Source organism: Mauremys reevesii, linkage group 5, assembly GCF_016161935.1.
Source record: "Mauremys reevesii isolate NIE-2019 linkage group 5, ASM1616193v1, whole genome shotgun sequence".
In the NCBI taxonomy this organism is placed as follows: domain Eukaryota; kingdom Metazoa; phylum Chordata; order Testudines; family Geoemydidae; genus Mauremys; species Mauremys reevesii.
In genome coordinates, this window is record NC_052627.1 from 80,581,810 (window position 1) to 80,598,088 (window position 16,279).

Below are 16,279 nucleotides of genomic sequence, written 5' to 3' on the forward strand. Positions count from 1 at the left end.
CTGTAGACTTCCCAAATACAGGATCTGGTGGACCAAAGGGAAAATGGGTCCCAAAGTGGAGTACCCTTTTCAGAGAACACCCTGACAACAACTCTCTTTCATTTACATTGAGGGTGCTGAGACATGAGTATTCATGTTGATCTCTACAATGGCTTATGGCAGGGAAAGAGAGGTGGTTTCTCAGGGTAATTGTGTCCCAAGCTATTTATGACTATAGGTTAAAACCAATACCTAGAATTCCACCTAGAAGATTATTGTGAGGCAGCAGAGATCTTGGAGTATTATTTAATATGCTTTCAAGGTGCAGCTCCACTGAATAAGTGGCCCACCACATTGTGCATTAGCTTCAGCTTCTGACTAGTCCTAAGGTAACCTCCCATACCGCATATTACAGCAATTTAATCTTGAGGTGACAAAGGCATGAGCAGCAGCACCAGAGAGGAAAGGCTGCATGCGTCTCACCAGGCTCAGACAGAAAAGTGCCCACGGTTGCAACCACTATCTGAACATCCAAGAGCAACTCAGGATTTAGCAACACTTTTACAAATGATGGTCACATTCCCTCGGTGATGGGGTGCTCATATAAATTCTGCTAAGCCATATGGCTGTTTTCCCCAAGCCCACCCTCCTATCTGTGTCTTGTCTAGATTAAATCACAGACAACTCTCTCTCATCCACATCCTAACTTCACCTGAGATATTGTGTAATTCACTGGGTAACTTATACTTGGCTGGATCATTCATGACTGAGACAGAGAGCTGGATGAATGCATTGTGGTCTATATCATATAGCAAGAAAAAATCAATACTAAATAGGGTGACCAGACAGCAAGTCTGAACAAGCGGGACGAGGGTGGAGGGTAATAGTAGCCTATATAAGAAAAAGACCCAAAAATCGGAACTGTCCCTATAAAATCAGGACATAACCTCTGCAGGAAACTCCTCATAAATATTCTCCTGAGAAAAAGATATTCATGGGCAAAACAAACTCCCAAAGCAAGCATATGGAAGGATATTTTCTTATGATCATAATTAAGAATTTCTATGAATTAACCTGCTTGGTTGAACTTCCTCCCACTCTGATACCAAAATGTATATGAATATAAATTGTCTATATACAAAATGTACTAGAAAATGTTTTGTGGGCGGCACCTCTGCTAGTCTACTTGAGCTCAACATGGATTGAGGATCTCCCAAAGATTCTGAACGTTTTTTTAAATTCATGAGTCAAAATCGCATTTGATTTTATAACTGAAATATGACAAACATTTTCTCTCATCTGTAATAGAAATATCTTTTCTATTTGAAAAATAATTGTCATTATATTGCAATATAAGTATGTGAGCAAACTAGTGGAGTCAATTAAACTTTAGCATTACTCTGTGGGTATGTGTATATATTCAAAGTAATAACTGCTTAATTTAGGGACTAAAGTGAGGGTTTTGTTTTACTCCTGGAGATCCACAAAACTAAGAATAAACCGAGTTTTATTCTTTCTTGTAAATCAAAAGAATTGTTCACTAAATTGCAGTTACAAGGCCCATCAGTTATATCTATACAAACCAAATGAAGGCAGTGAAGTTGGACAGGGGTTGCTGTGGGATCTCTCTGCGTCAACGGGCACAATTGCATCACCATTACCTTTATTACCGATGAAACATGCAAAGGAAAGAATTCAGGATAGCTGACTTGAAGAACAGCAGAAATAGTAATTTGTGTTGCCTGTATAAACATCTTGTTAATATTGTAGCTGAAGACTATAGAGCTGTAGATGTGAGTGGAGAGAAAAATCTTAAAAGTAAATTAACTATCCAGTTGTTTGTGCTATTGACTTTTGCTTTGGATCTCTTTCTTTTGATACATAATCTTTTTTTTCCCTTTGGCAGAAGGAAGGGAAGAATTATAAAGAATACTATAATTCAGCTGGGTGTGTACTGAACTCATTTATTTCTGCTTTAATTGTATGACTTTTACTATATGTATAGAATCCACACAAATATGGGTTAGCTGGCTTCAGCAAAGCATTCAGGCTCAAATCCTGAAAGGAAGCTAGGTATTAAACACCAGATTTAGGGGTAGGGGTCAGAGGACATCCATTCCCTTACAAGCTATAGCCTTGGGTACTTATCTGGGTGTGGGAAACCTTGGTTCAGTTCCCCCTTCTGCTTGAAGAGAAGAGATTTAAACACTCTCACTGATCTCTAGGAGATTCTGTTTGGGGGCTCTCCCAGTTTCTCTTGTTGAAGCTTTAATTGAATAATTAAATATTAAGTGGGCCCAAGAAAGAGTGAAAACCCCTCTAAAGCTCAGTAGTTAGAGCAGGCACCTGAGATGTGGGAAATCACTGTTCAACTCCCTTCTTATGATGTAGAGAAGGGAATTGAGCTAAGAACACTGACATCTTAGGTGAATACCCTAAACACTGGGCTAAAGGCTATGAGGAAGGCTACCACCTCCACTCCCCCGGTCATTTTATGTGGACTTAGGCAGGCACCTAACTCCTTCTCACAAGAAGTGGTTTAGTGGCCTAATTCACCTGACTGCAGGAGACGGGTTCTTCTTGGTTGTGGATTGCTAGCAGACATAGGCACCTCCCTGCAACCTGTACCTAGGTACTGAACTCAGAGACAGGGATGGAGCTTTGGACACACCTTTCTCATCAGCTTCTCCCATTGGCTAGCTTAGGCAGCTCTGCAACTAGTGTACTGGCTTTTGTAGATCCCATTCTTTGGAATGTCTCTCTCCCTATGCATTGTATAGGGAGCTTAGGTGCCTAACTCAGGGTTTGTGGAGTCCATTGTTGTTCCAGTGATTTTCTAGGCAGCTAAAGTAAGGTGTTGCAATACTGAGTGTTGTAATGTCCCAATCCATTTGTCGACCTGGGCCGCTGGCAGATGCATAACTCTGGAGGGAGTTGGGAATTGGCAAAGCCCCCACAAAGGGGACTGTTTGACTACTCGTGGACTTCTGAGTTAACCATTTGTTTTACAGTAACAAACTTCTTATGTAAATAATAAAGCTGTTTTGCCTATAAAATGTACGCCAATTTGTAAAAGCATCAGTTTTAACAGCTTTTTCAAAAATGCACCTATTCTCTGATAATAGATGCCATATAATAAAGTTTAGCTAAAGAGAAAAAAATAACAAACAAAAACAAATAGACTTTGTGTGCATTGGTAGAGATTGAAGGATACATACAGCTGATTACAGAAGACCTAACATGAAAATAAAGGGCTTTGTTTACAGATGAACTGATATGTGATGATTCCTTAATTACAGTAACAGGATTATCCTCATTGTGATGCTCTCATCTCATCTTTCTCATCGTCTTTTCAGTCCAAGCGACACATTCTCTCTTCTTGTTTAAGCCATGAAAGTTGAGGAGGCGAGGCTTTAAAGATGTGGTGCCAGGTTTACACCATGTCACTTACACTTTCCTCTATTTAAAGATTAACTTGTGGAACATTCCTTGTGCGTTCTCTAAATCTTTACTGTAATGAAAAACAATAGCAAAATTAGACTTCTCATCCCAATTCAATATAACATGCTAACAAATGTTAGCTATTAACATGAGTAATAAAGGTATTAATTGTGAAACAAAGACTAAATATTGTGTGTACTTCAATATTTACAAATTAAAATTTTCATAGAGTTCTTCAAAAATTGTTTGTTCTACAAAAGGGATTTCAAGGAAAACATCAAGTGCTTGAAATGACAAGTAAAATTATTTTAAATAATCAATACATTAATACTGTTTTTATATTATCATAGGGCTGGAGGGGACTTCAAAAGGTCATCTAGTACAGTCCCCTGCACTCATGGCCGGATTAAGTATTATCTAGACCGTCCCTGACAGATGTTTGTCTAATCTGCTCTTAAAAATTGCCAGTGATGGAGATTCCACAACCTCCCAAGTCAATTTATTCCAGTGCTTAACCACCCTGACAATTAGGAAGTTTTTCCTAATGTCCAACCTAAATCATCCTTATTGCAATTTAAGACCACTGCTTCTTGTCTTGTCCTCAGAGGTTAAAGAGAACAATTTTTCTCCCTCCTTGTAACAACCTTTTATATACTTGTGGTTCATCCTGTGCACTCATGCAGGGCAGCTACTCTCCTGCGCAAGTGTACAGGATGAACCACAATGTGCCCCATACGTAGTGATTTTCCTGCACATGGTTGTAAGGCCAAATATTTCAGGATAGAGCTATTAGAGTGAAGCTCTACTGTCTTACTCACTACTGTTATAAATTGAGAGAGGTAAAATACCAAGAGCAGTTTTAAATAACAGTAAACATTTAGTTATGTTATTTATTCTTAGAATATTATTTATTTTTAGAGTTATGAACTAAGGGCCTGAGCTGATGGACTATTCCCACAAGGAATACTTACTTAGGTAAAGTGTTGCAGGATCAGGCTGAGAAATATCTGCCCCACAACAATGGTTAGAGATATGGAGAAGGGGGCATCTTTCCTACAAAACTTTTTTCCCTCCCCCTATTGTTACTTGTGACAATACCATTGATATTCACTGACAATAAGGCCCATAACTTCAGTCATCTTTGACTCCTTTTTCTCTTGCCCCACTGTAGTCGTCCTTCGCTCTCCAGTGGGGAGGGAGGTCGCTCTGCCTCGTTGTAAGGGGCAGTAGTCTTTGGGCTCGGGCCGCACCAGCGGGTCCAAGCCGTATGCAGTCTATGGTTCTGGGTCTGGCTAACAAAGGCAAACACACACCAATATCTGGGGCTCTTGTCCACACCCTTGGGCGGGGCCATGCCCAATATAGTCTTAAGCTTACCGCCCCTCAGCTGGGACTGACACCAATTAACTGTCTGGGGCCCCAGTCCTTGGGCCGGGGCCGGGCCAGCAGCAGGCTATAGCCTAGGCCTTCAGGCCTAAGCAGCCAGCAAACACATAGTCTGCCCTCTGGGCAGGCAGATCAGGGAGCAGGCTTTAGCCTAAGCTTGTAGGCTCAGGCAGCCAGCAGGCAGACACACTTAATAAGCTCTAGCTCTTTGGGGCAGGGCAGAGCAGGGTTTAGCTTAAGCTTGTGGGCTCAGGCAGCCAGCAAACATGGACAGACTTAGGGTTCAGATAGGGGTGAGCACCCACACAGTCTAGGGGCTCCAAAGGGGTTGAGCACCCAGCAGGCAGTCTAGGGTGCTGACAGGAACATTCAAGAGTCACGGCCTCCTGGCCTAAGGTGGGGAGTCGGCCACCCCAGGGTTGGGGTGGCAGGGAGATGCGGGCCCGCCCAACTCCCCCACTACATCCCAGCCGAGGGCCCTAAGAGTAGCAGAGAGGTCTGCCACTGGGACGGCGGGGATACAGCCGCAACACGCTGACCTAGAAGCAGTCAGCCTGGTAGCTGGACAGTCATCGGCTGCCCCTGGGCTACTTCCTACCTCCCCGGGTTTGGTACCTCTGGCATCCACCAGTCCTCGGGCTCCTCTGGGTAGACAGCCAACAGTAGTCCCAGCATCTCCTCGTCTGGGTCCGTCTCCTCCAGGGGCAGTGTGCAGCAGAGTGTAGATTCAGCTCCCGGGCGCCGCAGCAGGGCAAAGGCGTCCGTCTGCTCAGCTGGCTCCCGCTCACCTGAGCTGCAGGGCCCTCCCTTTATACTTCCTGTCCCGCCCCGGTACTTTTGGTGAGGGGGATGGGGCAGGTTTGTCTCTGCCCACCAATGGGAGTGTAGTGGTCCCTCACTCTGCAGTCCGGAGGGAGGCCACCCTGCCTCACTACACCTCCCCTTCAAGTCTGTCTCTGGGGAAGGCAAGGTCTCCTTCCTCCAACTGAGAGATGTTGTCAGCCTTGGTATGGTCTCTACCTGCTCGATGATGTACCGTGAAAGCATACAGCTGCAGGGCCAAATACCAGCACATTAGTTGCAGGTTCATTTCCTTAACAGTGTTCAACCATTTAAGGGGGGCATGGTCAGTCCCTAGCATAAAGGGTGCCCCTAGGAGGAAGTATCTCAGGGCATCCACAGCCCAACTTGACCACCAGAGCTTCCTTCTCAACAACCGAGTAGTTCCATTCTCGGGGTAACAACTTGCAGCTGATATATAATATGAGGTGCTCATCTCCATTTACCTCCTGGGAGAAGACAGCTCACAGGCCCACCTCCGATGTGTCCATCTGTAACAGAAACTCCCGGTTAAAGTGCGGGCTGAAGAACATGGGCTTTTGGCACAGTTGGTCTTTTGAGGGTTTGGAAGGCCCATCTGCATTCGTCGGTCCAACACCCGTGTCCGGAGCTGTCCTTCTTCAGGAGCTCTGTCAGCAGTGCTGCAATTGAGACAAAGTCAGGGACAAAGCAGCGATAGTAGCCTGCTATCCTAAGCAATTGCAACACCTGTCTCTTTGTGGTAGGGGCCTGCAGCACCAGGACCTTCACTACCAGGAGTCGTACTTGGCCTTGTGCAAGGGTGTACCCCAAATAGGTGGTTTCCTGCCAACCAATTTCACACTTCTTGGGATTGGCAGTCAGGCTGGCATCCCATAAGGCTCTAAGGACAACAGCTACCTGGTTGAGATGGTCCTCCCTGGGGCTGCTGTAAATCCACTATGTCATAGAGGTAGGCTGTGGCGTAGGCACAGGGAGTCTGTAGGATCCGGTCCATCAGCCACTGGAAGGTGGCCGGGGTCCCATGGATACCAAAAGGCACCCAGGAAAATTGGTACAACCCGGTCAGGGAGGCAAAGGCAGTCTTCTCCCAGGAGATCGGGTCCAGGGGAATTTGCCAGTACCCCTTTGTGAGAATCAGAGTACTGATGTATTGGGAATCACTGAGGTGGTCTAGTAGCTCATCAATCCATGGCATTGGGTACGCACTGAATTTTGAGATGGTGTTGACTCTCCAAAAATGGTCTGGACCTCCTTCTCCACTATTTCACCGGTGTGGCTAGGCAATGGCCTCGTGGTCTGTCAGATGACTTCTTCCAGGTTTGTCAATATTCTATGTTGAACTAGCGTGGTGTGCCATGGCTACATCATGAAGGTTTTGGGGAATGACTTCAACAGGCTCCTGGCCTGCCTCAGTTGCTCCTCAGTCAGGTATGCCAGACTTTGTGCCAGCCCAACCACTGTGGTCCATGTCTCCCCTTTCACAGTCAGGGTGACCCAGGTCTTGGGATAGAGCTTCACATCCCCGTGGATGCACTGCAGCTGAATGACACCCAATGGCAGGTCTGGACACAGGGTGAGATCCTGGCGGATTAGAGTCTGCCTGCACTCCTAATCAAGGAGAGTGGATATCTGAACTCTGTTCATACTAAGGGGGATTTATCAGCTTATCCATGGGCTGCTTATGGGCCCGGGGGCTCCCCAGAACAGACTTGGCCAAAACTGCAGTCCATCATGGGATAGTCTCACTTGAGATGTCCAAACTGGCTGCAAGTGAAACAAGGGCTGATCTCGGGGTGACGGGGCCAGTCTGTAGAGCTGGGTGAGGGCATTGGTGTGCCTGCAGTCTGGGCCTTCCCCATGACGGTGCTGTAGAGAGTGGGCATTGGGGCTTACTGACCTCCCATCTCTCAGAGTGTCTCCGGGTTGGGGTTTGCTACTTTGGGCCCTAGTCTTCTCTTCCTGGTTCAACCTCATCAACAGGTTCACAGGCCGAGCCCCAGGCCCAACAGTGGCCTCTGCCACCAACAAGTCATCCATCAGGGTCTCGTGTTGGAAGGATATGTATCAATTGTTTGAGCACTTTTTCAGTGACTTTGGCCCCCATTGGGCTGCAGCCAGCACCAGCAGGCATCCTTCAGCTGCTGGGCTGCCGCCCTCGGTTGGGCCCCAGGAGGGTAGCTCTTCTCCTGGAGTCACCACCAAAATGTCTCTGGTGTGATCTTAAGTGCATCAAGGATGGCAGCCTTCAACTACCCATACTCTTGGGCTTCCCTACCGGGAGCCCCCAGTAGATGGCCTGGGATGAGCCAGATAGGATGGCCCATTTCTCCTGTGTAGGCGACCCTGCCAAACATGGTAAGAAAGGCTTTGGGATCATCCTTGGGGCCCATTTTTGCCAAGCGCATAGGCACCGTGTGGTCAGCCGGGGCTGCAGCACCCCTGGAGTTTTGGGGGTCGGCAGAAGTGCTGCAAGCACTGTTGTTGTTGCTCACAGTTCTGGGCCTCCAGTTCTCGAATCAGTTGCTGTTGCTGATTCCTGAGTTGTTGCAGCAGTTGCTGCTGCTGCTGGCTGTTGGTGAGCCATTTAATCAACTTCTTGACCTCCATCCTTCCTAAACTGAGGAAGGGTGAATGGGTTCTGTCTACCGCTGCCGTTGGCTCATCCCCTTATCTCAGAGGAGGAGGCACTACCTGTGATCTCCACCAAGTGTAGTGGTCCCTTGCCCTCCCGTGGATATGGGAGGGAAGCCACTCTGCTTCACTACACCCACACTCCACTTTGTGTCCAAATCTGCTGCTTCTTTTGCCATAGAGTTTCTCTCTAGTTTCATATTTTTCTTTCTATTTGGCTGCCAAAAGTCTTGTGCAGGCTCATCTCTGGTCTTGACTGCTGTACTCTTTTTGACTTCTCCCTTGGTCCAATCCTAAATGAATCTTCTGGATGGTATTTGTATTACTAATTCTTATTGTCATTAAGATTATTATGATTGTTTATTTGTATAGTGATAAATATTCATAGTAATAACCTGTTTGAAATATTTCCCCCAATATCTAAACTTTATTCAGATATGCATATTTTCAAAATGTCTCTTTTGTTGAAAATTTATTGAAGAACATTAAGATAGAAATCAACTGCAGTTTGATTTACGGTAATAAATCATAATATAGACTATTTAGCCTCACCAAGGAGACTCCCTGATGAGTAAACTGTAACTATCTAAATGATCTCACTAAATACTTTAATGTTTTTTCTTTAAAAAAGGTAGATCTTTATGCACAAGCAACAGTATTAAACTAGTGTGTGAGTGCGCACACTCAAAATGGAAGAAAATTTTCATAATTTTAGTTTGTGATACCCCTTGAGAGGCACCAATCAATAGTGAAACACCTGACCGGACTCTCTGGTCCGACCAGGCTGTGGCTGACACAAAATGAGGGGTGATGTGCAAAGGTGACTTCCAGATATCTTTGTGGCCCCACATCTTGGGGCAAAGTGTGCAGATTTGAAGGCTACTCTAACTTATGTTGCCTGCAGGTCTTAAGGGGAACATTCCAAGAGCCTAAAATCTCCAAGCCACATTGACTTGCAATCTGCACTAGCTGCAGCTTCAAACAGTAGTCTTCAGGTGTTCTAGCCAATAAAGCACATTGCAATAATCAGAACTGAAACTATGGCATGGATAACTGTGGTTGTGAGGTCTGCATCTTATAGGAAAAGTTGCAATGTCTCAACCAAGCACAAATGTAAAACTGCACTCTTCATTATTGCTATCCAAAGATCCATGAACAATTGAGAAGCCATTTAGGCTTCTAGGCCCCACTCTTGAAATGTTTAGCTTGCAGATGGACTTCTGTGCCTGTGCAGAGCCTCATTATGCAGTTATCCACCCAAGTGTTAGGAGTGGTGTTCTACCTTAATTAAAGGTCCCTTTCACCTAACCCAACATCTCCAGATTTTGCACGATTGAGCCTAAGCAGCCAGCTTTCATCCATTCGTCTCAGGAGTGATTTGTCACTTGGCCAGAACACCTAACACCTTTTACCACAAACCCTTGTTTGACAGACTCGCCTAAGAGCTGATTTGGCTGGGATTTTAGCTTTAAGAATTATGTTCCTCATTCCAAACAGAGTACATTATTTAAAACCAAAAGCCTTTTCAGAAACATGCTTTGTTTGCCATGCAGAAATAGTTCCATTTTCTTTTGCACGTTCCCCTTCCCCGCCTCCCACAGAGCTCTTGCTTTGGCCAGCCAGGAATTGTTCCAAGGGGGTTTGTTCAGCTCCAGCAGACTCTTTTTGTCCAGCCTAGATGATGTATAATTTGGACAGGTCTGTTTCTTCAGCAACAGTTCCCCTGTTCAGGGCTATGCCGGCTGGAGCTGTGAGTGATGCACACTGTCAATTTCCACGCACGGCCCAGGCCCCGAAGCTACAGTCAAGCGCCCAATTACCGCAGCTCCTCGTTTTTTGTTTAGCTTAGCAACCCCCGCCCCTTCCCTGCTGCTTCTCTCTCCGGCACCTGCGGCAACCTGCCAGCCCGCAGCCCCTAGCAGCGAGCGCGGCCGGCACCGCTCGCCAGTGACTGGGGGACACCCCGCCTTGGCCCCGGGCTCGGCTGGCCGGAGGTGGGGGGAGGAGGCTCAGCCCTCCGCGCCCCGGGCTCTGCTTTCGCTGTGCGCGGGACCGCGAGCGGCTGCAGCCGAGCGCGCAGCCATGAAGGTGGCGGTGTTGGACCTGGGCACCATCTTCGCCAGGCTCTTCAAGCCCTCCGCGGCTCCAGCCCCGGGCCCCGCCGCCTCCTGCTCCCCCGTGCCAGGGGCGGCTCCCGGCTGCCCTGCCGCGTCCAGGGCGCTGCCTCCCCCGTCTCCCCTCCACCCTCTGCCCGCCCCGTCCTTCCCCCGCGCTCCCGTGCCCTGCTCCCTGCCCGCCAGCCCCCGGCCGCTCCCCCCACTAGCGGGGCTCCCGGCTTCCGCCGCCGCGGCGCTCCCGGGGCGGGCGGCTCCCGGTGGCGGGGCTGGGGTGGCGCAGCCCCCGGGCGGAGGCGGCAGCTCCCCGCGCCAGGCAGCAGCTCCCGCGGACAGAGAGCCCAGCGCCTGGGCAGCCCCCGGCGCCAAGCCGCTGCTCTTCGTCACCCTGCCCGACATCGACGAGGAGGGGGTGGCCGAGAGCGACCCCGAGGGCGGAGCCTGCGCCCCTGGCGCCACCGACCTAGCGTGAGTGGGGAATGGCTGGGGTGGGGGGCTGTGTCTGGCTCTCAAATGGCGCGGGATTTCCCCCTGCCCAGGCAGCCAGGGGGTGGGGGCGTTGGGAGAGCCTGGCTCTCTGGTCGAGGAAAGGCTCAGCTTTGTGTGTGGCGGGGGGGCGCTAGGGTAAGGGGTGTTACCCTCCCTTAGAAGTATGGAGCTTGCGTCCTGCCCACCTAATGGGTAACCTAACCGCCCCTATCATGCAACGAGCCCCTGGGGTGCCCAAAGCGCTAATGAACTTTCCCCTCCGGGAAGGACCCATGTTTTGGGGGAAAGGTTTAAAATGCTCCTGTGCAAATCAGCTGTGCTCCTAGGGACAGAGGCCTGGATTTTGCACTGGGTTACACAGGTATAATTAATCCAGAGCAACTCTGCTACCATCAACAAGGCGACTGGATTTATGCCAGGGTAGCTGAGATCAGATTCTGTCCTCCCAGGATGTGTAATACTCTCCTAAATGAAGTTCCACGTATTTCTTTTTAACTTGGCAAGGTAAAATCATTCTGTTAGAAATGGGGCTTAGCAGAGAAACCAGCTAAGGCAAAGGAGAGAGTAAAAGGGCCTGCTAGTTTAAATGAAGAGGTGTTGCCATACGATTATTTTTACACTTGTGCTCATTGTAAAAGGCTGCTTCAACATGCCTGCTGTGTGTTGAAGTATACATTTGAATTATATTCATACATATAATCTAAAAAGATACTTTAAAACCGATTGGAAACTTTCTTTATATCTGAACTTTTCCAGCATTGAGTTTGAAAATGTTTGACTTTGACTATAGTTAAAGACAACTACACATATCCAACAACTTAAATGTGCATTTTGTGGGATGTTCTGCTTACAGAAAGTTGTGCCACATTAGAAAACAGGGCAGTTTCTCAGCTGATGTAAAGCAGCAGAGCTCCAATAACATCAAGTCTAGCTAAACCAATTTGGCAGCTAATTACCTTGTCTACAGTTTTAAAAGAAAAATACATGCTAAAATTATAAAGTTATGGATATTATATTATGCCCATATCATGCTTCAGTTGTGGCTAAAGTTAGCACAGTTATGAACAGAGAAAAACAAATATTTGGTAATGCTACTAGTGAGAACATATTTTAATTGGGGTATTTGAAAACAGCTTTGTGTTGCAAAATATGTGTCTGGATTTCTTTTAGACCTTAATATATAATATAAAATTGATATGTGAAATCTACTATTATTTTGATGTGAAAATCATGCTGAACAAAGCTGTAACATTGATTGCTGAGGTCACTTATAATTTCAATTTTCTTGACTTTCTCAGCATAAAAATTGAATATATATCAATGTGATACTATATTAATATTCATAACTTTTGGTAATTAAATATAAGATGGGACCATGTGGAGGAGGAGAATGTGCAGTGTTCTGAAAGTAAAGTAACTCGAACTTTGTGAGGTAAACAGGAATTCTGGAAGTACAGAAAGTCACACTGGTAGAAAAGGCAGAGGAGTGTCAGGGTAATAGGGTTTTAAGTAATCGCCAACATGGATTTGTCAAGAATAAATCATGCCAATGCTATCTATTTTCCATCTTTGACAGGGTTACTGGCCTATGGGATAGGGGAAAGATGTAAATGTGATATATCTTGATTTTAGTAAGCTTTTTGCAATAGTGCCTCATGACATTCTCATAAAGAAAACAAGGGAAATGTGGTCTAGGTGAAATTATAAGGTTAGTGCACAAGTGGCTGAAAGACTGTACTCCAAGAGTAGTTATCAAGGTTTGCTGTCAAACCAGGGGGGTGCATCTAGGAGGTTTTGCAAGGGTCTGTCCTGGGTCTGATAATATTCAATATTCCATTAATGAAAACTTGTATAATGAAGTGGAGGACTTGTCTTCTTTGATTCCTGTCTGTCAGCTCAAAAGCAACAATGGCAAGAATGTTCAACTCTGTCTTGAAAAAAGCTGTGAAGCTGGTACATCTTGAAATCTTTTTGTTCTATATCAGGGGTAACCTTTCAGAAGTGGTGTGCTGAGTCTTCATTTATTCACTCTAATTTAAGATTTGCAAGTCATACATTTTAATGTTTTTAGAAGGTCTCTTTTCATAAGTCTAAAATATGTAACTATTGTTGCATGTAAAGTAAATAAGGTTTTAAAAATGTTTAAGAAGCTTAATTTAAAATTAAATTAAAATGCAGAGTCCCCCCGGACGGGTGGCCAGGACCCAGGCAGCGTGAGTGCCACTGAAAATCAGCTCACGTGCCGCCTTCGGCACGCGTGCCATAGGTTGCCTATCCCTGTTCTATATCATTCTTCATCATATCTATCCAACACATCCTTGGTCTTCCTCTTATTTCCAGTTTTTGCACTGTGGTATGTACTGTCATGTATGGTATACTTTTAAGCTGCAGTCTTGAACACCTTTCCAAACCACCACAGTTGTCTTTTCTGAATCTTCTGTAATAGCATTATTTCTTGCTCTATCCATTTTCTTATCTCTTCATCTTTTTATTTTCTGCAGTTTTGAAACTGTCAGTATTAACCCCGAGCCAGTTAATTTCTGCAATCAAAATCTTTCATTGTCAGATATACTCGTACTTCAGCATTCTGACCCCATAGAGCATTACTGGCATGGCAGTTGTCTGGTATATGCTGATTTTTGTTTTTATTGAAATGTTTTTAGCCTTACAGCTCTTGCAGAGTTTTGCAAATGCAGTAGGGCCAGTCTGATTTTTCTTTTTATGTCATCTTCACAATTCCCATTCTTTGATAGAGGTATGTAAGCTATGCACATTTTCCCACTTGTTCTAGTTTTTTGTCTCTGAGTTTAATCTTTACCTCTTTCTCTTGTCTTCCAAGTGCCATAATTTTCTGTGTTCTCCATGCTGATGTTCAGTATGCATTTTCTGCCTTTATCATCAACTTTTGTCATCGACTTGCATCCGAAGAAGTGGGTATTCACCCACGAAAGCTCATGCTGCAAAACGTCTGTTAGTCTGTAAGGTGCCACAGGATTCTTTGTTGCCTTGTCAGTTATGCTCTGTAAATCCTTCTTGCTCAGTACCATGAGGTCAATATCCTCTGCAAATCTAAGGCTATGCACTGTTGTTCTACATGTAACCCTTCTGCCGGGCTGAAACGATAGCAGCAAGGGCCGGGTTCAATACATAGGGGTCCCTTCCCCACAACATAATGCAAAACCAGCTCGAGCCCCCACCCAGTGACCTGGGAAAATCTTACACACACCCCTGGGCGCCTCGAAGAGGCAATACTTCCCCTCTCGCAAGCACAGAGTCTTGGTGTAGCAGAAAAGGTTTAATTACATGACAAACAACAAGCATTAAATTGGGAAAATACCTCAGCTAGAGTTCATAGGTCAAACCGTGAGCAAAGACCCACTCCAGCAAATTGGGCCAGGTCCTTCTCTCGGGGCCCTTGAGTCCAGCAACCCCCAAATCACCCACAGTCCCAAAAGTCCCACAATTCAAAAGTCTCTGTCCCGGGTCAGTGCAGCCCCAGAGCTCAAGAGTCTCTCTGCAGAGGTCCCCCTCCCCAGCCTGGGTAGAAAGAGGCACCTTACGTGGTTTCAGGGCCAACTGCCCTGCCTCTTCATGGGGTTCTGCTTCCACTAGTCATCTCCACAAACAGCTCCACTCTGCCAGCTGCTCTGGTCCACCAGCTGTCCTGTGAGCCACTCCAGCCGTCCTCGTGAGATGCTTGGCTCCACTCACCCAGTGGCTGCACAAACTGCTCCACTCTGCTCTGCCAGCTGCTCTGCTCCACAGTATGGCTTCAGGCTCCCGCACTCATTAGCACAGTACTCAGTGCTCTCAGCTCAGCAAGTCCAGCTCTTCAGTGATTTCAGCTCTTCAGTGATTTCAGCTCATAGTAGGGGAACCCATTGCCCATGAGTTCAGCTCAGTAACTGGTATCTCGATTCTTAAGGGAATCAAAAAATTAACTCTGACATTCCACAGTGGAGAGAGGCATAGGTGGAACTGGTGCTTCTGGCTAACACAAGGAGCCTGCACCACCAAGTACAGACATCTGTCCCCAGCCTCTCTCTTTTCAATGGGTTTTGGAACCCATGTGCCCCATCTAGCAAGCGCTATCCAGCTGACAATGAAACCCCCCATCACAAGACAATTTTGTAGTTCCCCATTTACCCAATCAGGGTGACAACATTTCATTCCTTCTGCCCCAGTAACAAAGAAATTGAGGATCCCACAGCGGTGAAAATAGCCATCCCAGGCTGCTGTGAGCTATGCTAATGGGAGTGGGAGTGCCAATGCAAATAATTGAAATACCAATGCAAATACATGAAACTTCTTTCTGCACTCCCCATAATTTACCACCAGATGTCAGGGTAGAGCTCATCCTGACTCTGCTTACATCCTCCCCCCAGCCGAGAATTTGTCACATATTAACATGACTCTTCCCATTTCATCTATCAGTGCTACAGCTATTACTGCTTCCAGTACCAAGTTGAACAAATCTTGTGATACCATTCATCCTTTTGTCGCTCCTCCAGTGATACCGAACCATTTCATCAGCTTCTTGTCTACTCGCTGTAGATGTTTTCTATCAGCTTGATCAATTTTTCAGGGATGCCATACATTCTCATAACTTGCCATGAGAATGGAGTGGAGAGTATGATTGTAAAATTTGTGGATGACACCAGGTTGGGGGAGTTTGCTAGCACTTTAGGACAGGGTTAGAATTCAAAACTACTTTGACAAACTGGAAAATTGATCTGAAGTCAACAATATGAAAGGCAATAAAGACAAGTTCAAAGTACTGTGCTTAGGAAGGAAAAACAAAAACAAATACACATATTTACAGTGGATGGCAAATTGAATATGAGTGAGCAATGTGATGCAGTTGCAAAAAAGGCAAATATAATTCTGGGGTATATTAACAGGATTGCCATATAGTAAGACACAGGAGGTAGTTGTCCTGCTCTACTTTGCACTGGTAAGGCCTCAGCTGCAGTACTTTGTCCAGTTTTGAGTGCTACACGCTAAGAAAGATGTGGACAATTTATAGAATCCAGTGGAGAACAACAAAAATTATAAAAGTTCAGAAAGCCTGATCCTATGAGGACAACTTAAAAAACTTGGCATGTTTAATCTTGAAAAAAGACTGAGCAGGGCCTGATAAATCTTGCAATGTGTTAAAGGGCTGTTATGAAGAGGTTCAGTTATTCTACATGTTCACTAAAGGTAGGACAAGAAATAATGGGCTTAATCTGCAGCAAGGAGATTTAGGTTAGGTATTAGCAAAACATTTCTAACTGTAAGGATAGTTAAGATCTGGAATAGGCTTCCAAGGGAGGTTGTGGAATCCCTGTCATTGAGGGTTTTTAAGAACAGGTTAGATAAAAGGTCAGAATATACTTGGCCCTGTCTTAGTGCGGGAAGATGGACTAGCTGACTTC

At 45.9% G+C, this 16,279-nt stretch overlaps 1 protein-coding gene across 2 annotated transcripts in view; it reads left to right on the forward strand.

The window, feature by feature from the left end:
• The first annotated feature begins 10,201 nt into the window (after nt 1-10,201).
• Nucleotides 10,202-16,279, forward strand: part of FAM149A (family with sequence similarity 149 member A) — a 70,679-nt gene continuing 64,601 nt past the window's right edge. Inside the window, exon 1 of one of the 2 annotated variants that reach the window (XM_039542684.1) lies at nt 10,202-10,841. In XM_039542684.1, the coding sequence (XP_039398618.1) occupies nt 10,342-10,841 (500 nt within the window). In that variant the 5' untranslated portion in view covers nt 10,202-10,341. The remainder of the gene's footprint in view (nt 10,842-16,279) is intronic. The other variant, XM_039542683.1, reaches the window with a different exon arrangement.